A 26,780-nucleotide genomic window follows, 5' to 3' on the forward strand; every position below is an offset into this window, starting at 1 on the left:
CCTCCTGCTTCGGCCACCAGCCACCGAGAGAGTTGTCTTTACCCAGACAGAATCTCTAAAAGACAAATGGGACATGTTGGCATTTACCATGGTAATACCCAGTTTATTTTTGGCATATGAGGAACAATTGTATAAAAATTTTTCTTTTGTGGCTTTTTAAGTAGTTCATTGCATTTCTAGAGAAAATGCCTTGTCAACCAACCCATTAGACTTCTAGGTCTAGGAATACAGTTGCTTTTGAGTTCTTTTCTCGCTTTGCCATCAGAATCTATTTTGCTGGGGCTCCTGGGTGGCTCAGTGGGTTGGGGGCTCTGCCTTCAGCTCAGGTCATGATCCCAGAGTCCTGGGATCGAGCCCCACATTGGGCTCTCTGCTCAGCGGTGAGCCTGCTTCCCCACCCCCCTCTCTGCCTGCATCTCTGCCTGCTTGTGATCTCTGTCTGTCAAATAAATAAATAAAATCTTAAAAGAAAAAATAAGCTATTTTGCTGTTTTTACTTGATTTACAGGGATCCTTCTACCATTATTCCATTGTATTGTGAAGACTCATAACTTGGAATTTAACTATAGACTTTTATTAAAGTAAGGTGAAATTCATATAACACTAAATTAACCACTTTAGAATAAACATTTTTTAACTTATTTATTTATTTTTATTTTTTTTTATAAACATATAATACATTTTTATCCCCAGGGGTACAGGTCTGCGAATCGCCAGGTTTACACACTTCACAGCACTCACCATAGCACATACCCTCCCCAATGTTCATAACCCCACCTCCCTTTTCCCAATGCCCCTCCCCCCAGCAGCCCTCAGTTTGTTTTGTGAGATTTAAGAGTCACTTTTGGTTTGTCTCCCTCCCAGTCCCAAGTTGTTTCATTTATAGAATAAACATTTTAAACAAACATTTTATTTATTTATTTTTTTTACAGATTTCTATATTTATGGTTGGGGAGGGTTCAAGGGGGAGAGGGAGAGTGAGAATCTCAAGCCGACTCCCCACTGAGTGTGGAGCCTGTCTTGGGGCTCAGTCTCACAGCCATGAGATCATGACCTGAGCTGAAATCAAGAGTCTGAGGCCTAGCCGACTGAGCAACCCAGGCATCCCTTGAACAAACTTTTTTTTTTTTTTTAATTTATTTATTTGACAGAGAGAGATCACAAGTAGACGAAGAGAGAGGTAGGCAGAGAGAGAGAGAGAGAGAGAGGGAAGCAGGCTCCCTGCTGAGCAGAGAGCCCGATGCGGGACTCGATCCAGAACCCTGAGATCATGACCTGAGCTGAAGGCAGCGGCTTAACCCACTGAGCCACCCAGGCACCCTGAACAAACATTTTTAAATGAATAGTGGCAGGACACCTGCCTGGCTTAGGTGGTGGAGCATATGACTCTTAATGTTAGTGTCTTGAGTTCAAGCCTCATGTTGGGCATAGAGATTACTTTTTTATGAAAATTAAAACATTAAGAAAAATAAGATGAACAGTGGCATTCCTACTGTTGTGCAGTCACCACCTATGTCTAGTTTCAAAACATTTTTATTATCCCAGATATAACTTGAATTGTTTAACGTAGAGTAATATTAGAGTAATATTCTTTGTTGTTTCATTTGCTTATAGTCTGATACAGAGTGCTGAATGATAACTATGTTTATCTTTAGGTGATTTCAAGTGTCCTGTCAAAGAGGAAATAGCAATTACCAGTGGTGAATGGGAAGTTCTCGGCCGGCATGGATCTAACGTATGCTCTTTTATTTTCCTGATATGTTTGGTCAACATTTGCTGTGTTTATGCAGTATAAAAAAGCTGTAGTACAACTTCATATGACCCCAGTGTTTTGACAATATTAAGTTAGGGCCTAGAAGAACTCAAGTTTTAGAAAGGAAGAATCTTAGTTTAAATTATAAATCACCCATTTTATAGCCCTGGTATTCAACGTGTTCTGGTTACTTAGGTTCACCATTTTCAAATATAGTGTTGCTGCTTAATAAGAAAAGGGCTGGTCCATATTTTCTGAGTCTGCCAAAGTTGTAAGTTGAGATATTGTTTGAAAATTATTTTTGTATCTCTTTTGGATGGCTCATGTCATTTCTACTTTAGAAATTGCATTTACTACTTCTGAGGTAGTGCTTCTCTTTCACTTACCTGTTTATCTTATCTCACAAATTTAAAGTTCTATCCAGCAACTTCAAAGAGTGGTGGACATATACACAGAGTGCAGGTTGATGCGGAAAAGGAGGAAAACCCACCCTCTTTCCTCTTAGCATGCAGCTTTCTGTAGCAATTCAATGAAGTCTAATTATTTTTTCTTTTGCCTTTTATAGTACCTTGTGTTTTATTTGTACTTTCAGTTAGGTGGTCAGTTTCCTGAGAACTCTAAGAACTCCACCCTTTATGTGTGTGATACATTCAGTTAAGTTGATGTATATGCTACCAGGATTTAGGGAAGGCCTTTGATTTCCTCAAACTGATTTGGAGATTTATTAAAGGATTATGTGTACTGGCTGCTATAGAAGTCACTTGGTCCCCAAGGTGGTAAAGGAGAAAAAGTGAAGATCTGGGCTTCAGGTTTGGTTTTATTGGTAAAAACTTTAGAATATCACAAGTAACCATTAAAGTCTAATGTCCACTGAGAGTCTCACATGGCCTTCTGGTTACATATCCAAATATATCTTTTCTGTCTAAGGAAATTGGATGTTATTATCATTTGAGAACAGTCTTACTGTGGATAATAAAAAATTATACTATTGTAAAGTTCCTGCTGTGTAATGGTTGGATAATACTGAGGGAACCCACAGAATTGTATTTACATAGATCAGACTCTTATTTAGTTTTCTTCCTTTTTTTTCGGTCATGCTTACTTATGTAATGTGTTTGTGTCTCTCTTTCTTACTCTTCCATATCCCCTCTATCCTCACCTTATTTTTTTATATATATATATTATTTATTTATTTATTTGACAGAGATCGAAAGTAGGCAGAGAGGCAGGCAGAGAGAGAGAGGAGGAAGCAGGCTCCCTGCTAAGCAGAGAACCCGATGCGGGGCTCGATCCCAGGACCCTGGGATCATGACCTGAGCCGAAGGCAGAGGCTTTAACCCACTGAGCCACCCAGGTGCCCCTGGCCTTATTTTTTTTAAGTTACATTTTCCTCTGCTTTTGCCAGTGACCTTATTCCCACCCAAAGATTTCGAATGGCAGTAATTGGGTAAAGCTTTGAGCCTTTTAAGCCTATGTTCTCCTCAGTGTTGGAGAGTGGTTCTCAAAGTATGGTCCTTGGACCAGCTGCACAGCGTAAGCATCGCCTGGGAACATTTTAGAAACGTAAATTCTTGTGTCCACTCCAGACTCTCTGAATCAGAAATTCTGGTGGCAGAACCCAGCAGTTTGTTTAACAAACCTCTCAAGGTGATTCTGATACTTCTGTTTAATAAAAGTAGTCACTTGAAGCAAAGAAAGAACCTTTAAATCAGGGGAGAAATTAACCAGTAATTTCTCCAGTTTTGAAAGGTCAGCGCTAGGTCAAGAGCAGAACCTATCCTAACCATTTGCGCAGATTGACACATGCCTGTGAAACTTCATGAATGTTTGTTCTGGCATTTCCTCTCCCTTGTATCCTTTCTGTATATGTCGCTACTTAATCTCAACTGTGTTTCTTTCTATACCTGTATCTGCTAAAATATAATTAATAATGAAGAAACAACTTCTTGGAGAAAATGTGGCATTTTAAAATACTTGCTTTTGGAAATGTATCTTTGTTTTCTTTGCTGTGTAAAAAAATTTGAATTTCATTAAACACTGTTTGAGTATACTGGTAGAAGATTTTTTAAAGGGACAATAAAAGCCATTTATTTAGACTCCTATAATTTGTGAAGAATATTAAATGACTTCAGCTGTGAGTTTACTTACAGTTTTTTTTAGTTCTGAGTGAAGACTTAAAAGATTTTTTTTAAAGATTTTATTTATTAGACCCAGAGAGAGAGATCATAAGTAGGCAGAGAGGCGGGCAGAGAGAGGGGAAGCAGGCCCCCCGCCGAGCAGAGAGCCCGATGTGGGGCTCAATCCCAGGACCTGAGATCATGACCTGCGCTGAAAGCAGAGGCTCAACCCACTGAGCCACCCAGGTGCCCGAAGACTTAAAAGATTTTATCCATACTTATTTATAAACTATACCAGTATTTTTTTTTTTAATTTTTTTTTTAATTTATTTAACAGAGAGAGATCACAAGTAGGCGGAGAGGCAAGCAGAGAGAAGGGGGGGAAGCAGGATCCCTGCTCAGCAGAGAGCCCGATGTGGGGCTCGATCCCAGGACCCTGGGACCATGACCTGAGCCGAAGGCAGAGGCTTAACCCACTGAGCCACCCAGGTGCCCCTAAACTATACCAGTATTAAAATTGTAATTGAGTTCTGTTACTTCCCAACCCCATAGATAAAGTACTTTTGTAAGTTTGTAAAAAAAAAAAAAAAGAAAAGAAAAACCAAAAAAAGTATTGCCTAAGATAATACTGCACTGAGAAATATGCAGGTTTCTAAAATTAGACTCATATATGCATGAATGGTTGACCTAAGCTGCGATATAGGTATGTTTTTTCCCTGTAAAGTGTTGTAATTTTAATGAAATAACTCTCGCATTTTAAGAAAAGCGAGAGTTTCAACCACATAGGAAACTAACAATAGCATGCAATTCAAATGTCCTTTTTCCTTGTGGACAAAATCTATTCTTAGGTAAAAGTCATAAGCAAAACCAGCTCAGGTTTATTAACATTGGTGGCAAAATTTTTTAAGAGGCACAAGTCAAAGGGTGACTCAAATGATTCTAAATAAAATTGGGAATTGTTTGTTGAATTACTAAGCTGGCCAGTGTCCTGCTAGCACTGATTTTTCTTTTTTTTTTTTCTTTTTTTTCTTCACAGATCCAGGTTGATGAAGTCAGGAAGCTGGTATATTTTGAAGGCACCAAGGACTCTCCTTTAGAACATCACCTATACGTGGTCAGTTATGTAAACCCTGGAGAGGTGACAAGGCTGACCGACCGTGGCTATTCCCACTCTTGCTGTATCAGCCAGGTATTAAGTCCCTGTTGGAAAAGAGTTTCCTATCATATAAAAACCTTCTGCTTTTGACATACTTTTTTAGAATAATGTAAAAATCAGTGAAATTGGCCTGCTGAAGTCTGATCCTCTGAGGAAAAACTTTAAAAAGTCTACCTTTAGGGGCGCCTGGGTGGCTCAGTGGGTTAAAGCCTCTGCCTTCGGCTCAGGTCATGATCTCAGGGTCCTGGGATCGAGCCCCACGTTGGGCTCTCTATTTGATGGGGAGCCTGCTTCCCCCACTCTCTCTGCCTGCCTCTCTGCCTACTTGTGATCTCTCTCTCTCTGTAAAAAAAAAAAAAAGTCTACCTTAAAAAAAAAATTGTTTATTTGAGAGAAAGCCAGAGAGTGCACACAAGCAGGGGGGAGGGGCAGAGGAGAGTGAGAAGGAGGCTCCTAGCTGAGCAGGAAGCCCAATGTGGTGCTCTCGCAGGACCCTGAGATCATGACCTGAGCCTAAGGCTGACGCTAAACGAACTGAACCACCCAGGCACCCCCAAAAAGTCTACTCTTAACTTCAGCATTGTATATGGACATAAATGGTCCAACTCTAACCGTACTCCTGCTCTAGCACCAGGACAGATGTAGCACCTTTTTATTTTTCCATGGGGAAAAAGTAATTGTTTCTCCTTTCTCTAGCATTGTGACTTCTTTATAAGTAAGTATAGTAACCAGAAGAACCCACACTGTGTGTCCCTTTACAAGCTGTCAAGTCCTGAAGATGACCCAACTTGCAAAACAAAGGAATTTTGGGCCACCATTTTGGATTCAGCAGGTACTCATTTTCCTGAACCCAATTTTATGCAGGATTTGTATATAAGTACACTAAACCCATTTCATAGGTCCACATTTCTCAGCTCTCACCACCACTTGGCCCTGAGCTTCTGAGTTCTGATTGATCCCACCCTTCCTGTTCTATCAACCACCAGATAAGATGGGTTACTGCCCATTCCAAGCAAGAGCAGGTTTTTGGAAGCCTTTTTGAAGTTTTTAAATTTCATTTTATTTTTATTTAAGCAATCTTTACACCCATTGTGGGGCTCAAACTCATGACCCCTGGATCAGGAGTCACACGCTCTTCCAGCTGAGCCAGCCAAATGCCCCTGGAGGGCTTTTTTGAAAATAAGAATAAAATAGTCACAATATCAGCTAAAAAATGATTTGTTCACATGTTTGGGTAATTTCCCAGCTAAACAGATGAAGAAAATGTACATGGAACTAATAAGACTGAGCAGGGAAGCTGCAGCTTCAGGGAATAACGAGCTGGTAGCTTTCTTAACTTTTTAAGCACTTACAGTGGCCATTTTAATAAAAGATAGAACACTTGTTCTATAGGGAGTGAATAGCACTGTGAATTACCTATTTTTTAAATGCTTGATTTCTTAAACAAAAAATGTTATGTATCAAATCCTTTTTCCTGTTAAGCATTTTTCTTCATGAATAGCTCCTGAGGGATTAACAAACTAGTGCAAAACCACAGCGCATGTTCCAGTGTCCGCAGGTAGATTTGTAATATGGTGATGATCTCTGCTTAGACTGTGACATCATCCAGTGTACAGAGACTTAGGACAGGTCTGTATAGCTTTGTTAAACCAAATACTGATCATCACTTTCGTTTTTTTCTGGGTCCTGGTTAGGCTTACTCTCTGGTGATCAGAAACAAATGTTTATTGAGCACCTGCTGTGAGCAAGTTAAACTGAGTTAAATTTGTGCTTCCAGTTTCTGGTCAGATATATGGCTTAACCATCATTAAGTTACATTGAACCAAGCACAAAGTGTTTGTATACTTCTGTATCTAAACACCTCCTAGGCTCTAAGGATTATTCAGATTATTGTGTACCTCTTGTTGAAATAATTTAATATAAATGTTCATTTAATTTTCTTTCTTAAAGATAAATGTTCTTGAGTAATTTCTTATCACCTGTAAGGGGGATGGTCATTTATTTGGAGGGGAGGGGAGTTGTGGGATCATGGTTTTTTGTCCTTGCTCTCAGATTGCAGAGCTCCCATAAGAATTCCTTTTATGTACTTTTTTTTTGTTATCTCCTCATAGGTCCTCTTCCTGACTACACCCCTCCAGAGATTTTCTCTTTTGAAAGTACTACTGGATTTACGTTGTATGGGATGCTGTACAAACCTCATGATCTACAGCCTGGAAAGAAATACCCCACTGTGCTGTTCATATATGGTGGTCCTCAGGTGGGTGTATTTCCTTATTTTATTTAATTTTCACTCCAGTATAGTTAATATATACTGTTATATTAGTTTCAGATGTACAGTATAGTGATTCAGCAATTCTCTACATCACCCAGTGCCCATCATTACAGCTGGACTCCTTAATCCCCATCACTCATTTCGCCTGTCTTCCCACCCACCTTTGAGGTGGGCATATTTGTATATATACATGTGAGTGTGTTTAGGTGCTTTGTTTTTTAAATGTCTAGTCAGTTCAAGTTAAGAGCATTGTTGGGCCTCTGCTGTTACTGACTTTGGCTTGTGTTCTAATTCCTGTTTAGAAGTTGGGTTTTGTTACATGGCTAATTTATAAAGCAGTGTCAGTTTCTTAATTTACAGTAGGACTGTAACTGTCATGGGGAATGGAATATTCATGTCAGCAGATAAATACATTACCTTTTATGTAGAGAAGAAACTTGTTTGGGAAGTGAAATTAAGTAGTTAACTGTCTTGGTAAATAAAAAGAGTTTTTTTGTTTTGTTTTGTTTTGTTTTTAAAGATTTTATTTATTTATTTGACAGAGAGAGATCACAAACAGGCAGAGAGGCAGGCAGAGAGAGAGGAAGGGAAGCAGGCTTCCTTCTGAGCAGAGAGCCCGATGCGGGGCTCGATCCCAGGACCCTGAGATCATGACCTGAGCCCAAGGCAGCGGCTTAACCCACTGAGCCACCCAGGCGCCCCAATAAAAAGAGTTTTAATAGATATTTTCAGAAGACTTGGTAGCCTGAATTCCATCTCTTCATTCTAAGTCTGTATCTCTCAAGCAGACCAGAATACTTTTACCATCTCAGTAAGGCAACTGCTACAGTACCATTCAGCATTTAAATAAGAAATTTACACCTGAATTTTCCTTTTTCTTGATTAAATTTTAGCATGTGAATATTAAGTAAATCTTGTTGACTATCAGAGTAAGGTATTTGGGGTATGTGCATTCGTTAATTGGCACTTTTAAAAAATGTTTATTGATTATATTATCTTACTGTTGGGGCCTTAAAGAAATAGAATATAGGGGGCGCCTGGGTGGCTCAGTGGGTTAAAGCCTCAGCTTTCAGCTCAGGTCATGATCCCAGGGTCCTGGGATCGAGCCCCACGTCGGGCTCATGATCCCCAGGGAGCCTGCTTCCTCCCCTCGCACTCTCTGCCTGCCCCTCTGCCTACTTGTGATTTCTCTCTCTCTGTCAAATAAATAAAATCTTTAAAAAAAAAAAAAAAGAAATAGAATATAGTTATCCTGTTTTTATAATGCAGTTCTTTCCTCCATAAATATCCTTTATAATTATATCCAGTTAATCAATATCTGGAAAGGTATCTGGATGCTAAGGCATCCAAAAAGTAGGGATCCTTGGCTGGCTCAGTCAGCAGAGCACGTGACTGTTGATCTTGGGGTCATGAGTTCAAGCCCCACGTTGGGTGTAGTACTTTAAAAATAGAAAAGAAAAAGACATACAAAAAATAACATAAAAGCAAAATAACTGCATAAGCCACAAAATCTCAGCAATGACAGTCATAGATCAAGTTAAATCACTTTGCCATCATTAAGTGTGTTTTATAAACAAAACATGATTCACATTTGTATTATACTCATCTATACATAAATGATAAACAAAACTATAAATAGTCAAATTAGCCTTCTGTTAAAAACTTGAAGCCAAATCTTTGTAAACTTTAAAAAAAAAGTCTTGGGGTGCCTGCGTGGCTCATTTGGTTAAGTATTTGACTCTTGATTTTGGCTCAGATTGTGATCTCAGATTCATTAGTTCGAGCCCTAGCCCTCTACTTGCATAGTCTCTCAAATGAATAAATACTTAAAAAATAAAGGCTTAATACAAAGAAATTTAAGAAAGACATTATAAGACACTCTCAAAAGCTTTACATGTTCTGGTATATTATTTTTATATTAAGGCTATGTAAGTAAGAAGTGAGTAAGAAGGATGTTTCTCCTTTCCAGTGAAGAAATGATATATGATATATGTGACAAATACACTTTAAGACGAACTGGTTATGTGGATCTTTAAGACTAAAGGATTCCTTTACATTATTCCGTGTTACTAATTATGTTTTAAAAGCCACAGCATGTGCCTGGATGGCTCATTTGGTCAAGCATCTGCCTTCAGTTTAGGTCATGATCCCAGAATCCTGATATTGAGCCTGCATCAGGCTTCCTGCTGGTTGGGGAACCTGCTTCTCCCTCTTCTTTTGCTGCTCCCCCTGCTCGTGCTTGCTCTCTCTTTCAAGTAAAAAAATAGTAAATAGGGCGCCTGGGTGGCTCAGTGGGTTAAAGCCTCTGCCTTCGGCCCAGGTCATGATCCTAGGGTCCTGGGATTGAGCTCCACATCAGGCTCTCTGCTCTGCGGGGAGCCTGCTTCCTCCTCTCTCTCTCTGCCTGCCTCTCTACCTACTTGTGATCTCTGTCTGTCAAATAAATAAAATCTTTAAAAAATAGTAATAAATAAAAATATTTTTTAAAAGGTTTTTTTATTTACTTGACATAGAGATAGAGGGCACAGTAGGCAGAGTAGCAGGCAGAGGGAGGGAGAAGCAGGCTCTGCTGAGCAGGGAGCCCAATGCAGGGCTTGATCCGAGGACCCTGGTAGTATGACCGAGTCGAAGGCAGCTGCTTAACTGATGGAGCCACCCAGGCGCCCCTAAAAATAAATTTTTGATTAAATCTAATTATTAGTCCAAATCATGTTCCTTCTTGGTGTATATTCAGGTCAAAGTGGGAATCTACTGATTGGCAACAGTGTCACAATTTATAACATGAAGTGAATTACTTTGTCACTAAATGTAGCAATGTCTATAGTTGGACAAAAGTGAAATCCAAGAAAAGCCAATATATCTGATTAAAGTCATCTAGGGTTAGTTCTTTGAACTCTTTATTAATAACAGCTGTATGTTTTTAAATGTTTATTTAACAAATCCTTGTGATGTTTCGTATGTGCTCGACACTGTTTTATAAATACAAATGAACAAGAAAATGGGCTGAGGGATAGCAGGACACAGGTTTTGTAGAACTGGTACTGAAGGAGACTTCTGAATTCTCAGTGGCAAAGGCCATTATGTTTAAGTACCTTACTTCAGAAATAGCAGATCTCTGGCTGCAAAGGCATAAACACTCGCTCTTGGGGCACATGTTCGTATCAGGCAGTTGGGCCAATTTTGTGTGTGAAAACAGGCAAAGAAGTGAAATAGTTTTAAGATTTAATTATTTGAGGGGCACCTGGGTGGCTCAGTGGGTTAAAGCCTCTGCTTTCGGCTCAGGTCATGATCCCAGGGTCCTGGGATCGAGCCCCATGTCAGGCTCCCTGCTCAGCAGGGAGCCTGCTTCCTCCTCTCTCTCTCTCTCTGCCTGCCTCTCTGCCTACTTGTGATCTCTCTCTGTCAAATAAATAAATAAAATCTTTAAAAAAAGATTTAATTATTTGAGAGAGAGAGAGTGAGTTCGAGCACATGGGGCAGGGAGCGGAGAGGAGGGGGGCAGAGGGAGAGGAAGAGAGAGTCCTCAAGCAGACTCCCTGCTGAGCACAGAGCCAGACATGGGGCTTGGTCCAGGACCCTGAGACCAGGAGCTGAGCAGAAACCAAGAGTTGGACACCCAACGGACTGTGCCACCCAGAAGGGACCCGGAAGTTGTTTTCTTTAAATATTCATATTTGTCTTCTGTGCCTACTATTTCTTTTTTCAACTCCTTTCCTTTTTGCCCCTCCTCCCAAGAGAGAAAGGGAAAACACTGTTAACTATACTGGAATTAAAATTTTAAAAAAAAATTTAAAAAAAAAAGTGAAGACATCATTCTCCTATCTCCATATTTCATTCATTTATTCAGCAAAAAGTCATTGAGTTCCTATTATGTGGCTATTGTTCTAGGCTGTGAGGATACCGTAGCAAACAAATCGGACTAATGTCCCACCCTCATGGAGTTTAATGAGGGAAATAATAAATGACTAGATATATAAATGATGTAACTTAATATAATGAAAGTGCTATGTATAATTATTGGGAAAGGGGATGGCAAAGAGACTAAAATGGGAGTTCTGGTAGGAAGTTCAGGGAAGGTATTTGAGGGTATGTACGTAAGATGAGGAGTGAATCACCTTAAAGATCTGAGGGAAGAGCATTCCAGATGGAGGCAACAGTAAATATCAAGGTCCTGGGATTAGAATCAAGTTGGTATAGCTGATAATAAGGTTAGAGTATAGTGCACAAGTAGAGATTGGGTATTAGGTAAGGTCAGAGAAATAGCCAAGGGCCTGATGATGTAAAATCTTAAAAGGCAATGGTAAGGATTTTAGAATAAGGTCTAAACTCTTTACCAGTTGGAGGGAGATAAGCTATAAAGTCTTATGTAATTTACATTTTAAAATCATCCCTCTGCTACTGTGTGAATAGACTGTAGGAGGACAAGAGTAGAAACAGGAAGACCAGTTTCGCAGTTGCTACAGAGGTACTGGATATCCAGAAATTCAAAAAGAGAAGATTCTTTCTCCCTCTGCCTACTGCTCCCCCTGCTTATGCCCTCTCTCTCTGTCTGACAAATAAGTAAATAAAATCTCTACATAAAAAGAGAAGATTCTTTACACATAGCATGCACAACCTAGTCTATCCTAATAAATGCTCAGTATGTATTTATTGTGTGAAGATGGTGTTGACTCTTACTTAAATTGCTGAATTGGTTTTCCTGTTAGTTTCAGCCAGGAAAAGAACTTTTCATTTTTAAGGCACCTGCGTGGCTCTGTCTCTTAATGTCTCTTAACCACTCTTGGTTTTGGCTCAGGTCATGATCTCATGGTTGTGAGACTGAGCCCTGCTTTTGAGATAGAGCCCTGCATAGATCTCTGTGCTCAGGGGGGGAGTCTGCTTTTGATTCTCTCTCTCCCTCTTCCTCTCTCCCCAACTCACTCTCTCTCTAAATAAATAAATTTTTAAAAAACAAAATAAGGGGCACCTGGGTGGCTCAGTGGGTTAAGCCTTTGCCTTCAGCTCAGGTCATGATCTTGGGGTCCTGGGATCAAGCCCCACATTGGGCTCTCTGCTCAGCAGGAAGCCTGCTTCCCCCTCTTTCTGCCTGCCTCCCTGCCTACTTGTGATCTCTGTCTGTCAAACAAATAAATAAAATCTTTTTAAAAAAAACAGCAACATGAAAACTTCTTTCATTTTTGCCAGAATCTTCTTTGTCATTGTTTAATGTTTGTCTTCATGTCCACCAAACCCTAACCTTCTCTAAGTTTTTCTGTATTAATTAAAGTCCTCTGAGTGACTGGGTGGTTCAGTCATTAAGCATCTGCCTTCAGAGTCCTGGGATCAAGCCTCTCATTGGGCTCCCTGCTCTGCAGGAAGCCTGCTTCTCCCTCTCCCACTCCCCCTGCCGGTGGTGTTCCCTCTCTCATTGTGTCTCTCTCTATGTCAAATATATAAATAAAGTCCTCTTTTAGGGGCACCTGGCTGGCTCAAAAGAGCATGTGACTCTTGATCTCGGGGTCATGAGTTCAAGCTCCATGTTGGATGTAGAGATTACTTAAATAAAAAACTTTAAAAAAAGTAGTCCTCTTTTCTCTAGTTTTGTTTTGTTTTGTTTTGTTTAAAGATTTCATTTATTTATTTGACAGAGATCACAAGTAGGCAGAGAGGCAGGCAGAGAGAGAGAGAGAGAGAGGAGGAAGCAGGCTCCCCGCTGAGCAGAGAGCCTGATGCGGGACTCAATCCCAGGACCCTGAGACCACGACCTGAGCCAAAGGCAGCGGCCCAACCCACTGAGCCACCCAGGCGCCCCCTCTTTTCTCTAGTTTATTTCTGTTAAGGCACTAAACTTGTGTTTAGTTTCTCAGTCATTTTGAAGCATGATAGTGTGGTAAGTGGTTTAAGAATTATCCTACCTTTTGCACTGATTTGTATAACAGGAAAAAGGAAACTGAACTGGTCGCAGTATTTCATTAAAATATTAAATTTTTCTGCTACTGGTCAGGGACAACCCCAGAAGAGACTTGTAGGAAAGAAAAATGATCTTAATATCCTTGTCTCCGTCATTTGAATGACACACTTCTTCAGGGTAGCAATAATGATTTTAGTAACTTTTTTTTTTAAGATTTTTATTTATTTACTTGAGAGAGAGAGATCACAAGTAGGCAGAGAGGCAGGCAGAGAGAGGTGAGGAAGCCGACTCACTGCTGAGCAGAGAGCCCAATGCGGGGCTCAATCCCAGGACCCTGGGATCATGACCTGAGCCAAAGGCAGAGGCTTAACCCACTGAGCCGCCCAGGTGCCCCTTTAGTACCTTTTTCTATGGGGCAGTTTAAATCTCTTGTCTTGTATGTAATGCGTATCTTGGTTTTAAAGTCTATAGTTGCTCAGTAATTCCCCTGGACCTTGACTGTAAAGTTGAAAAAGAAAAAGGAACAACATAAACATGAGAAATTTAAGTTAACTTAAAAATGAATGAGGGAGAGGGGGAATCGGAGAGTTGCTAATCGCCTAGTACAGAGTCTCAATTATGCAAGATGAATAAGTTCTAGAGATTTGTCCAACGTTGTCCTATAGTTCATGATACTGTATTGTACATTTAAAATTTTGTTAAGAGGGTACATCTTGTGATGTGTTCTTGCTACAAGAAAATAAAATTTTATTTTAAAAGCAAAATAATACAAAAAATTCAAGCTTTCTACTTTCCACAGCATCCTGCCTCTTCATGCTTTTTTATACTACCATATAATAAATTTCACTGAAGTTGTATTTCTTCCTCAGGTGCAGTTGGTGAATAATCGATTTAAAGGAGTCAAGTATTTCCGCTTGAATACCCTAGCCTCTCTGGGTTATGTGGTTGTAGTGATAGACAACAGGGGATCCTGTCACCGAGGGCTTAAATTTGAAGGCGCCTTTAAATACAAAATGGTGTGTGAGCATACAAACATTTTTCTTTTAAAGACATTTACATTTTGTGTTTCATTGTTTGGTATGAAATCTGAGAGAGGAAGTTGGGAAAAGGGGCTGTGAATGAGTGAGAGAGAGAGAGAATGTGTGTGTGTGTGTGTGTCTGTGTGTGTCTGTGTTAGAGTTCAGGGTTGGGAGGGAAGATGCAACTTGATATTCAGTAGTCTAGCTCACCTCTACCTGTTTACCTGTATATAACTTCGGGGAGCTGAGATAGAACCACTTTTACAGAGAAATACCCTTTCTTTCTATGTTGTATATCCAGCTTAGCCAGAAAGCAGCACCATAGTTTTCAGCATCCTGTGCCCTATTGAGAGGAATAATTGAGATTTGTTCTGTCCTCTGTGAAGAGAGAAACCAACTGGTTAGTGCCTTCCTTGTGACAAGCCTCTTTCTCTCTACAGGAAGCTTTAAATGCTACCTTTTAGAGATGCCCCATGTCCTTTCTGCTGCTTTGGGAAATGATGAGAATCCGATGTTCCTTTTACACAGTAAGGCAGTTACTGTGTTTGCCAGTGTATTGGACATGCTGAGTAAGACATGGGATTTTCTCCCACAGCCAGTTCTTTGACCTTATGTTGTATTCTCATGTAAGTTTTTTTGTTTTTATTTTTGTTTTTGGCTCAGTGAAGTGAGATTGTGTGCACTGGCAGGCCTAGTAATACAAACAAGGTGGTGGTGGTAGGAATTAGGACTTAATAGGACATTAACGAAGTAGTGTATGTTCAGTTCCTAGACGTAGATGATGGGGAAATAGGAGGATAAGACCTCAAGAGTGATTCCTTCTGCTTTACTGCATTAAGTTTTAAAAAGAAGTAAATTTAGTCAACTTAAGGGGGCTGATTTTTTGTCTTTGGGTATAGGAAGGCTTGTTACAAGGAAGATGCTGACCTCTTAGCAGACAACAGAACAAATGGAAGGGGGAAATGCCCGTATAGTGAGGGACAGTTTGGGTCTCAGTAGGAAAGAACTTTGTGACTAAGGGGTAACTAAACTCTAGGACTGACTAGCAACAGAAACTATAGGCCCCTATCTCTAAATAGAGTTTAAAACAATTTTTTTTTTGGGCAACAGAATCTCAATTGATAATTAATTCTTTAAAAACTACAGGTATTTTTAGTAAAATCCATTTTCAGCTTTAAAAACACTCTGGTAATGAGACTTCTATTTATCAGAATCAGTGAAATGTTCTCCCTTTTTTGACAGGGTCAAATAGAAATTGATGATCAGGTGGAAGGACTCCAGTATCTAGCTTCTCAATATGATTTCATTGACTTAGATCGTGTGGGCATCCATGGCTGGTCCTACGGAGGATACCTCTCCCTGATGGCATTAATGCAGAGGTCAGATATCTTCAGGGTATGTGACTTCCTACTGTATTTCTTTTTGCAATAGAGGTTGAATTTTCTGTCAATTAAGGATGTGAGGAAGTGTCTATTTTCTGAAGGTTTACAGAGTTTGCAATATGAGGGAATGTTAAGATTTGTGTATCTAACGGCCATGTGAGATATATATTTACATATCTATCTATATGTATGTATTAAAAAACACTTGTCAAATTGATGGCCAGTTGTTAGCTATTTATAGACACGCCAAAGATTGTGGGAGATAGTCATGATTAGTAAAACACACACACACACACACACACACACAGAATTGTAATTACTAATTTAATTGCTGGACTGCAAGCTCTGAGGGTGGGGACTTGTGTGCCCTGCATATCACTGTAACCTGAGTAACCAAGCACAATTCTTGGCACATAGTAGGTCCTAAGTAAATCTTTATTGAGCGAATAACATACTAAATATATAAATGATGGTTACAATTTTATAAATAACTTCCTAGAAAAATATGCTGGAAGGAAATACATAAAGATGTTAAAAGTTGTTAAGAGAATGGCAATTATGAAATGTTTTTCTTCTTTACTATTTCAATAACATGATTTTATCTTACAGTAAAAAATAATTTTAAGAACGAAAATGATAGGGTTTTTGCTTTTGCATGTATATTCAGATAATCTTTATAATAACCACAAAATAAACTCTGAAAACTGCCATAATTTTCCCAGACTTGTAGCTGTTGAGAAAGTAATTAGAATATTTAAATATAAAACTATGTGGGAACCTTAAAATGGGGAAAGTGTTTAGTGCTTAAATATATTTCATTCATTGTTTAAAATTCTGAATTGCCAACAGAGGCTAAAAAAGAAAAAAGAAATGGCTACTTTCCTATATAGAGCTGAGACTTGTCACACTTTTTTCCCCAGCAGCAGGAATGAGTTTGCACTGAGCCATTCACATGTTCTATCTAGTTCAGTCTCCCCTTTTAACAAAGGGACCCGCGTGTGTATTTCAGCTAGCCCAAGTTAAGGATTTAGTATATGGCATGCCTGTGGAGCATGAAGCTAACTGACTCACAAAGTATCACGTTCTTGACCTTGGCACTTCACTTTGATTTTCTGAGTTGCTTGAGACCATGTAAGCCCCAGTTGTGGGGCCAAAGCCTAAGGATAATTTAAGCCTATAAATTTGCAGTTACACATTCTTATTGCTAGCCATTGTTTTTTGGATCACACTTGATTGTTACTGTTGTCTTCTGTAGGTTGCTATTGCTGGGGCCCCAGTCACTCTGTGGATCTTCTATGATACAGGCTACACAGAACGCTATATGGGCCACCCTGACCAGAATGAGCAGGGCTATTACTTAGGATCTGTGGCCATGCAAGCAGAAAAGTTTCCCTCTGAGTAAGTTCAAGCTTTAAAATTAAGATTATAAATTTAAAATTGTAGTGTTAAAACTTGTCTTTAATAACAATGAAAACTACAAATACTGTAAAACCAAGACTAATATTTTATAGACTACTCAAATGGCATGACTAGTTCTCAAAGGTGAATTACAGACCAGTTCATATAACCTGGTTTTATTACAGCTTATATTTGAAGCAATTACTGTGCTGAAAGAAGTTTAAATACATAACTGTTTCAAGGTGAAAAATTATGTTTCTGCTTAAATATTTAATATAGACAACGTTTATGATTTTTCTTTCTCTAGGAACGTGCTATGATTATTGATATATGCCAATATCTTTGTAAGAAATTAAACACAATTTTTCATTACATGTAGTGTCTGGTTACTGTATTATAAATTTATTATTGAAAATGTTGAATTCTGAATTCTTGGGGCACCTGGGTGGCTCAGTGGGTTAAAGCCTCTGCCTTCAGCTCAGGTCATGATCCCAGGGTCCTGGGATCCAGCCCTACATCTGGCCGTCTGCTCAGCAGGGAGCCTGCTTCCTCCCCTCTCTGCCTGCTTCTCTGCCTACTTATGATCTCTGTCAAATAAATAAATAAAATCTTTTTTTAAAAAATTGAATTCTTATTTTAACATTATAGTATAAGGAAGTTAACTTTATTATTAACATTAACTATATTACATAGTTATATATGTCTTTATATAATTGTATTTTATATTACATAACTATATATAGTTGTATATATTACGTAACTATAATAGTAACTAATAGTTAATTGTGATCAAAGAAGTTAAGTGGTTTTCCCAAGAACTCTATTTTGCCTAATCCTGTGATACTTTCATTTCTCTAGACCAAATCGTTTACTACTTTTACATGGATTCTTGGATGAGAATGTCCATTTTGCACACACCAGTATATTACTGAGTTTTTTAGTGAGGGCTGGAAAGCCATATGATTTACAGGTGAGTTCTTTATTTTCTGATTGAATTAAGTAGTGATTAGTGATTTGATTACTTTGAAATATAATAAACTATGGAGTAAAGCTGAATTTTCAGCTGTGGCCGCTCTCTCCTTAAGGGATCTAAAGTCATAGCCATAGTTAGTAGCGCCTCTAGTTGGGTAAAAAATAAGATTCTGTTGAAGCTGGGATAAGAACTGGCTTATATGACCAATATGGGCCTATTCTGTTGAAGTTGGGCTAAGAAATGACCTATATGGGCTAAGTACTAGATTATATGACTTGTGTATCTGTAATTGCTTTCACTTTGTAACCATGGAAAAAATGACAGGAGTCTATTCAGTATCCTCCTTTTCTTTTCTTTACATGGTCTTTTAATTTTATATTTTATTTTAATTTTATAATTTTTATATTGACATTGGAATAGAAAGCCATAGGTTAACCACCTTCATTGCTCCATTACTCAAAAAAAGGGCTTTAAAAGATAACCTATTCATTTTTTTCCTCCTTTGTACTTCTTTCACAGATTATTATTCCTAAGAGTGAAAAATATTACTTTTTCCGTTTCATGTCTCAGTTGACGTTTAGGATTTATGTAGATAAACTATGAGCTGTTTATCTGTAGCAGCAGTTTTCAAGCATTTTGGTCTCAGGACCCCTATGCACACCAAAGAGCTTTTGTTTATGTGGGTTTTGTCTGTCTGTATTTCTCAAAGAACATATTAAAACTAAGAAAAATTTTGTTTTTTAAAGTTTATTTATTATTTAAGTAATCTTTACACCCAGTATGGAACTCGAACTCACAACCCAAGAACAGGAGCACATGGTCTTCTAACTGAGCCAGCTAGGCATCCCCAAAACATAGAAAAATTTAAAAATACTTTTTAAAAAATAATAATCAACTATTACATATTAACACAAATAATAATTTTTGTGGGGGAGAAAAGCTATTTTCCAAAATACAAAAAGAAGAAAGAAATAGCATTGTTTTTACATTTTTGTAAAATCCCTTTAATGTCTGGCTTAAGGAAGACACCCGGATTCTCATATCTACTTCCAAACGCAGTCTGTTGGGAAGTGTTGTTTTGGCTAAAGTATACAGTAGTTTCCCATTATGTGCAGTTCTGCTTTCTGAGGTTTCAGTTAACCCTAGCCAACTGAAGTCCAGAAGCAGATGATTGTTGGGGTTCCTGGGTGGCTCAGTCTGCTAAGCGTCGGACTCTTGCTTTCTTCTTAGGTCATGGTCTCAGGTTGTGAGATGGAGCCCCATGTCAGGCTTCATGCAGAATGTGGGGACTGCTTGGGATTCTCTCTCTCCCTCTGCCCCTCCCACTCCACACTCTCTCTCCCTCTCTAAAAAAAAAGAAGAAGAAGGCGTGGTTAATCCTCTTTCTGACATCATGTCATGTCACTAGTGGCCCAACGCTAAATCACAGGGCCTATTACTCACTTCACTTAGTCTCATCACGTAAGCACTTTATCTCCCATCATTGCAGGATGAGTGAGCGTAGTACAAGATATTTAGAGAGAGAGAGACCACACAATCAGGTAACTTTTATTACAGTATGTTGTTAATGGTTGTTTTATTTTCTTACCAGTTATGTTTTTAATCTCTTACTATGCCTGAGTAAGTAATAAAACTAAACTTCATTGTAGGTATGTATGGGCAGAAATACGGTATCTTTAGGGTTTGGTACTATCTGCTGTTTCAGGTATCCATTGTTGGTCTTGAAATGTATCCCCTGTGGATAAGGGGCAACTATTATATGAAGAAAATTCAGCCTCACAAAATATGTAGTTAAGAAAGGGGAGAAGTATTTTAGCTTTTTCAGATAATTGTGGATGTTCTTCTTGGCTACTACACCAAAACTGGACAGATCTTAGTTTCTTAAAGGTTAGTTTTAGTGTGGAGTCTGACACCACTTCTAAAACATGTCATACTATGTTACATTAAAATCTGTTGGATCTTGTTCTTCTAATGGATTTTTTACATATACATTGGTCATCTGAAAGATACTGGTTCACTGTGTGAGGTCAGTCTTCTCAGTGTTGATTCATTTCATTATATGGTATTTTTAAAATCACATATATATATATTTTTTTACATTATCTTTTTTTTTTATTTTATTTAAATCGCATATATTAATATTACACCCCTGATCTCATCAGAAAAGTCTTTAAGTTTGGGGAGGCTCATGAGCTAATAGTAGCAGATGCAAGTCTTCCAGAATTCTAATTTTTACTTAAAAGCTCAAAATTTATCATTGGTGATGAATACTATCAGTGTTGTCCTTGAAGTGACAAGCTCACTTCATTCATTTTTGTGCAGATGTTTGCCAGATAACCAACTCTGTATCACCAGTCACTCTTTCAAGATGTCACTCTTTCAAGTTGAAAATGGAGTTCCATTTAAGAAATGGCAGTGCAGCGGGGTGCCTGGGTGGCTCAGTGGGTTAAAGCCTCTATCTTCGGCTCAGATCATGATCCCAGCGTCCTGGGATCAAGCACCACATCGGGCTCCCTGCTCCGCAGGAAGCCTGCTTCTCCCTCTCCCATTCCCCCTGCTTGTGTTCCCTCTCTCTGTCTCTCTGTCAAATAAATAAAATCTTGGAAAGAAAAAAAGAAAGAAGTGGCAGTGTGGCTTGCAACTCAGTTTCATAAGTGCTTTTCCTTTAGACACCCTATAGCGGAAGTGCTTTCTGCTTTCTTTCCATTGTATCGCCACAGGACATTCATTCATTCATTCCTTTAAGATTTTATTTATTTATTTGGCAGAGAGAGACATAGTGAGAGGGGGAACAGAAGTAGAGGGAGTGGGAGAGGCAGGCTTCCCACTGAGCTGGGAGCCTGATGCCGGGCTCGATCCCAGGACTCTGGGATCATGACCTGAGCCGAAGGCAGATGCCCCATGACTGAGCCACCCAGGTGCTCCTACCAGAGAACATTTAAAAAGACATCTCTTCAAGGGTTGCAGTTTAATAAACTCTCGGTTTTTTACTATAGGTGTGTAGTGGTAAAGAATACGGTGACATCCAATACAATTAAAATGTCACTGCCTTGATTCATGCTAAGGCACTGGCACATTTATTACCCATCATTGCTTTTGCACTATTGGTGCAAATGCCAACACAGTGAATAAAGGCAAATTGTTCTGAAAGTGGTTTTGACCTTGCATATCCCTTGAAAGGGGTTCTAAGGACCCCAGATGTCTCTAGATCACACTTGGAGACCCAGTGATCTATACATAAATCCTTCTGTAAGCCTTGGAGTGCATAAGGAATGATAAAAAAGGGGGAGCGGCCTTTGTGTCAGATACATGTGTGTAGTATCTTGGAGAGGCTGTGTTCTGTATTACTAATCCTGCTGAAACTCTATGGAAAGCTTTGGAAGGAGATATATTATTCATTTCTCACTTTCTGTATTTTGATTTTTTTGTTATTGTTATTTAAGATCTATCCTCAGGAGAGACACAGCATAAGAGTCCCTGAATCTGGAGAACATTATGAACTGCATCTTTTGCACTACCTTCAAGAAAACCTTGGATCGCGTATTGCTGCTCTGAAAGTGATATAGTTTTGACCTGTGTAGAACTCTGGTATACACTGGCTATTTAACCAAATGAGGAGGTTTAATCGATAGAAAACATGGGATTGATCATCACATTTTGATACCTGCCACATCTACTTCTGAAAGTACATTTGGTGCCATGCAGGCGTCTGCAGCTTGTGGATAATAATCTAATAACCTCACACACACACAAAATTGAATGACACGTATTTCTAAAGGACCCAGCAATACCATGAGAATTACTGAAAGAAATAAGACATTAGCACCATGTATCCATACTACCTTATTTTCACTTCTTAATAGCATTATAAAATTCATGGACTTAATTAGTGTATTTTTACGGTATACTTCTGAGTTTGTTAAAATATGATGTTATTAGTGATTGGTTTGGTTCAATTCCGGAAACTCTGACTAGTTACAGATTTGATAGCACTTAAATGTAATTGAATAGCTTATGCTTCATTGCTTGGGGTGTATCCAGCATGTTATGAACTAATCACTATTAAACCTATGACTTAACCAGTCATTAATGACTTTCCAAGGATAACTTAGTGGCCTCCTAAAAACACTTATTTTGTTTCATTCAAGCTCTGACCAATTTTAGCCAATTTCAGCTGTATCTAGTATAAATAGTTTTCTCTGATGATATGACAGAGTGGGTTTTTCCTTTCATACAAAGGCAAGTAACTGTACATGTAGCATGGTTTAATTAGTCTTAGAATATTGATAATTACAGGCAGAAAAATTTTAATCAAATGGTTGGAGCTTAAATATTTGCAGGCAATATCTTCTCCTTTAAGAAAAGGGAAAAGAACACATTGATTTGTATTCTCCAGAAAATTTAGTGGGGCTAGTTTCCATTGAGTTTTCCTTACTGAAATGTTCCAGCGTTCTAGGGTGATGGAAGGGAATTGTGGCAGGATGGGAGATGCCAGGGTGTGGAGAATGACAGGGGAGGAAAAGGAGAGGATCTGCTTAAGAACCAAGTAGAAGTAAAATACGACCAAGAATCCTTATGAGAAAGTTTGGGGGGTGAAATTTAAACTGCTAGAATGTTAGTTAAGGAAACCAGAATGAAGAAATCACTGTCTTGCCAACACAGTTACAGACTAACATTATTCAGGGAGGAAAAGTTCCTTAGTTATTTTTCTAATTTTCATTTTTTGTTATTTTCATCTTCATTTTGGTAACCTTACAAATTTAAACTTTTTAAATTATTTGAGCATCTTAGATAGTGTGTAGAGGTATCCAGACCACCTCTCCACCATAAACTGATCCCCGGCTAGCCATGGCTCTATTTTCAAGCATTCAGAGCCTCTAAGCAATGTCTGAAATGGCCATGACATTTTCCTAGTTTAGCCCTAGCACTTGACTGTTAAGGGAGCTCATAGGCTTTCAGGTGCTGATTGGAGTCTGTCATTTTAGAGCCTTGGGTGTTATTGGGTCACATTGCCAGCAGCAGAGAAGGCACCTGTGAGTTTGACCCTTTTTATCACACGCCTCAGTGTTTGGAAAGTTGTTTCTGGTACTTTTAAACAACGCTCTAAGAAAAATTGCTCTTTTTTTCTTTCTCACTACTACAGAGAGTAGATTTCTCTCGTAGAGAGCACAGCCTCCATTAGTAAGGGTGATGACCGTGCATCAGAGGTGAATTCATCATTGAGAGCCACGTGGGAGGTGGGGGAGGTCCAGAAATGGCAGGGTGACCTGGTGGTTTTGTCCTTGGGAAGGGGATTGGGTTTTATTGTTTGTGTATTTATACTGTATCATAGGTACCACACTTTCCCTTATTATCTGTGTATGTATTGATTTTCTTGTTTATGATATTTCCCCATACCAAGGTGTGTTTATATTTTTTTCAATGTTAAATTAAATTGATTTGGGTAATTTTTCTTCCCAAGAAAGTATTTTCCCCCTTGATTTAAGTATATAATCTGACTACCAAAGGTGGTTTTTGTGAACTGATTGGCCTCCAGGGATCTATCCTTATATAATATGCAAAGTGGAAATGGTATCCAGTCGTTTTTAGACATCTACTCATTTGAAACCTCTTACCCAGTAAGGCTGTTTTTTTCAAATGGCATCTCTCATTTTACCGAAACAAACCTTGAAGAACCTCATGTACTCTTGAATTCACCAGTGTTTTCCTCTTGCCTCTCCTTTCCTCTTATGACAAGGGATGCCTCTGTTATAAGCTCCAGTTCATTAAATGCCATTCTCCTTCTGTAGGGGGAAATATGTGACTGATTTCACATCCAGAAAGACAGTTTGACTGAGTTTCATTTTAAAAACTGAAGTGGGAAACATCGTAGTCATTTCAAACAAATGTCACTAAAACTCTTCACACCCTGCCTATGGGTAACATCTGAAAGGCTAAGAGTATATAAAAGTAGCAACATTTTTTGGAAAGAGCCAAAAAGCACTGGGTTAAACATCCAATGGGGTGGGTTTTGCAGGCTTGATAAACAGGTGCACTCGAGCAGCCATCATCAGGTAGAGTTGCTTATGCATTGTTGAGCAGTGGGACTCAGAATCTCCTTAAGATTCATTTGGATGCTTATTCCTAAAAAGAAATGCAGTCTTTACTCTTAGAAGTTTGGATTTATTGATTTGGGTGGAGATCAGGAATCTGCATCTCTAACAGTCTTTCCAGGGTGATCCCGAAGTTGTTTGTGGGCTACTTTCACAAAGTCTTCTGAAGAGAATGGAATTGGATTGAGAAAATAATAGGTGATTTTTACACTGGACTGACACAGTCTGCTACCTAAAGCAGAGGCCAATGTAGCTGCTCATCTGTGATCACTGCTGGGCCCTTCTTACTCTGAAAGAAGCAGAAGGTATTGTAAATTATGTATCCTCTTTGTCTGGAGATTCATTTTGGAATGAAGGGTCTTCTCTTGATGCCATTGCTGGCTCATTTCGAAAGACTCGTACAAGAGGATAAAGTCACAATGCATGCATTACTTTTTAACAGAATGAGATATAGATATTGATGCTTACTTTTTTTTACTTACTTGTTTTATTCCTTACAGAAAGTGTATCCCACCTGTCTGTAACATAATTCTCTCTTTAGGTGGAATGACTCCTATAAGATCTCTCACTCTTGTAGAATCATAAATTTTTCAAGCTGTTATATCTTTGATATAATCTAATGTTCTCGTTGGTTAGAGGAGGAAGCTACATGTAGAGAGAGGAGAAAATATACCCATGGCCATGCAGCCAGTTAGTGTTCAGTTGGTACTAGACTCCATCCAGATGCCCTGACTCATGGTAGTTTAAATGATATGTAGAAAAGGCAAATTTTTAAAGAAGTATTTATTAATATATTCCTATGAAACATTTTAAAGATAACATAAAATGGTTAATTTTTCCATTCTAAAGTAAATGCTAAGCATGCTTATTAATGAAGCAGTACTTCTAATTAGTATATGACATTCTGAAGTTAATTAAAACTGTTAACCCTAAATGTGTCTTCCTAGTAGTGGGGGATTTGGGAATTGGGATATAGAATAGAGTGCTTGTTTAAGCCTGGGAGCCTAACTTAGAGCTATTTGAAGTAAGAAAAGAGACATGGCCATATCTAAACTAAGAGATTTGCAGGTGAGTGTCCATTCCCAGCAGACATAAATTAATAAGGAAACTTCCCTGACTCCCGCTTTCCCAACCCTACCCAGCCTCACCTATCCACCTTGCAGCCTACGTTATAGAGACATGTTAGTGTTAGGTGCTGGCTCCTGCTTTTCTTATTTTGTCAAGAGACGGTTCTAGGTAATCAGAAGGGACTTTCAGAAGTCCCTCACAGAGAGAAAAAGTAATATTTGTATGTTTATTTTTGAATAACCCAAATACAAATTTATGTTGTGTTCAGCACAATTGGAGTTCAGGTCTTTAATTTTAGAACATAAAGTGCCTGCTGTTTTAAGCATTGACTTGTATAAAAAGAATTGCATGTCTCACTCCAGTAAGTTTATGGGTTTTCTCATTTTCAGCTACATGGCTTTTAATCATGTAAAGTGAAACATTAGTTTTGTTGCATTTTATTACAGGTTCTTTGTTGCAATAAAGATGCTGCTAAAATTAATTGATGTAAATGTTCCTTCCCCCCATCCCTTCCCTATTTGTAGTCTTGCCTTGATTAGTGGCAACTGTGATGTGATTAATACACATGAATGAGATCATATGCTTGCAGTGGAGAAAGGAAGACTGCAAGATGATTACATGGGGTTTCTAGTAGAAACACTAGCCAAAAATGCATCTAAATACAAGGGGAGGTGTGGAGGGAGCTATTCTTTGCCTGCAAGTGGTGGTGCCTAGAGCCAGCAATTAGCATTTCCTTCCTGAGCAGCTGGGAGTTTCTCAGGGATGCTACTTGGAGTTTCCAAATAGTGGTCTCTGCATGCTCCCTGGGAAATTTCAAGAAGTTCGGTGTAATACTTTTTTCAGAGGTTTCTTTGACAGGTCTCTGGTCTGTTGAAGCTGTACTGGGGGAAGGGGGAGAGAGAAGGAGATGAACCCCTCTAAAATTAGTAAATTTGGGTTTGTCTGATAGTCCTTCCAGTACAGGCACTTAATCTGGATTCTCTAACCCTCTGAAGCGATATGCAAAATATGAGTGGAAGTGCATTCTGGGGAGAAAGGCTTTGGCTTCTCCAGATTCTTGAGGAAGGATGATCCCCCAAGAAGAAGCACTGCTGTATTATGTATTAGGTTTATAACCTTTTAATTTTTAAACTTTTTTTTTTTAATTTTTATTTAACAGACAGAGATCACAAGTAGGCAGAGAGGCAGGCAGAGAGAGAGAGAGGGGTAAGGAGGCTCCCCGCTCAGCAGAGAGCCCGATGCGGGGCTTGATCCCAGGACCCCGGGACCATGACCCGAGCCGAAGGCAAAGGCTTAACCCACTGAGCCACCCAGGCGCCCCTAATTTTTAAACATTTTAAATTATTTTTGATGTCCCCTCTATTATTTATTTATTTATTTATTTGGGGGTAGAGAGAGAGCATGAGCAGGAGGGGCAGAGGGAAAGGCAGACTTCCCTGCTAAGCAGGTAGCCAGATGTGGAGCTGGATCCCAGATCCTCGGTCATGACCTGAGCCACCGAGGTGCCCTGAATGCCCCCTTATTTAAGTAAACTCTATCCGCAACATAAGGTTTGAACTCGCAACCCCAAGATCAAGAGTCGTGTGCTCTATGGACTGAGCCAACCAGGCGTCCCAGGGTCTTAAAACATTAATTTGTATACAGAAATCACTAGAAATAA

General features: G+C 39.0%; 1 protein-coding gene across 3 annotated transcripts in view; it reads left to right on the forward strand.

Annotated features, from left to right (window-relative positions):
* Positions 1 to 25,601, forward strand: part of DPP8 (dipeptidyl peptidase 8) — a 64,706-nt gene extending 39,105 nt beyond the window's left edge. For 2 of the 3 annotated variants that reach the window (XM_082737085.1, XM_082737084.1), the window contains exons 13-21: positions 1,656 to 1,735; positions 4,907 to 5,059; positions 5,723 to 5,858; positions 7,138 to 7,283; positions 14,058 to 14,204; positions 15,450 to 15,602; positions 16,845 to 16,987; positions 17,846 to 17,957; positions 21,404 to 25,601. In XM_082737085.1, coding sequence (XP_082593211.1) covers positions 1,656 to 1,735; positions 4,907 to 5,059; positions 5,723 to 5,858; positions 7,138 to 7,283; positions 14,058 to 14,204; positions 15,450 to 15,602; positions 16,845 to 16,987; positions 17,846 to 17,957; positions 21,404 to 21,526 — 1,193 coding nt within the window. In that variant the 3' untranslated portion in view covers positions 21,527 to 25,601. Of the gene's footprint in view, positions 1 to 1,655; positions 1,736 to 4,906; positions 5,060 to 5,722; positions 5,859 to 7,137; positions 7,284 to 14,057; positions 14,205 to 14,647; positions 14,834 to 15,449; positions 15,603 to 16,844; positions 16,988 to 17,845; positions 17,958 to 21,403 lie in introns of those variants that run through there. The other variant, XM_082737086.1, reaches the window with a different exon arrangement.
* Positions 25,602 to 26,780: the final 1,179 nt, after the last annotated feature.

Source organism: Mustela nivalis (assembly GCF_964662115.1).
Source record: "Mustela nivalis genome assembly, chromosome: 6".
Taxonomy (NCBI): Eukaryota; Metazoa; Chordata; class Mammalia; order Carnivora; family Mustelidae; genus Mustela; species Mustela nivalis.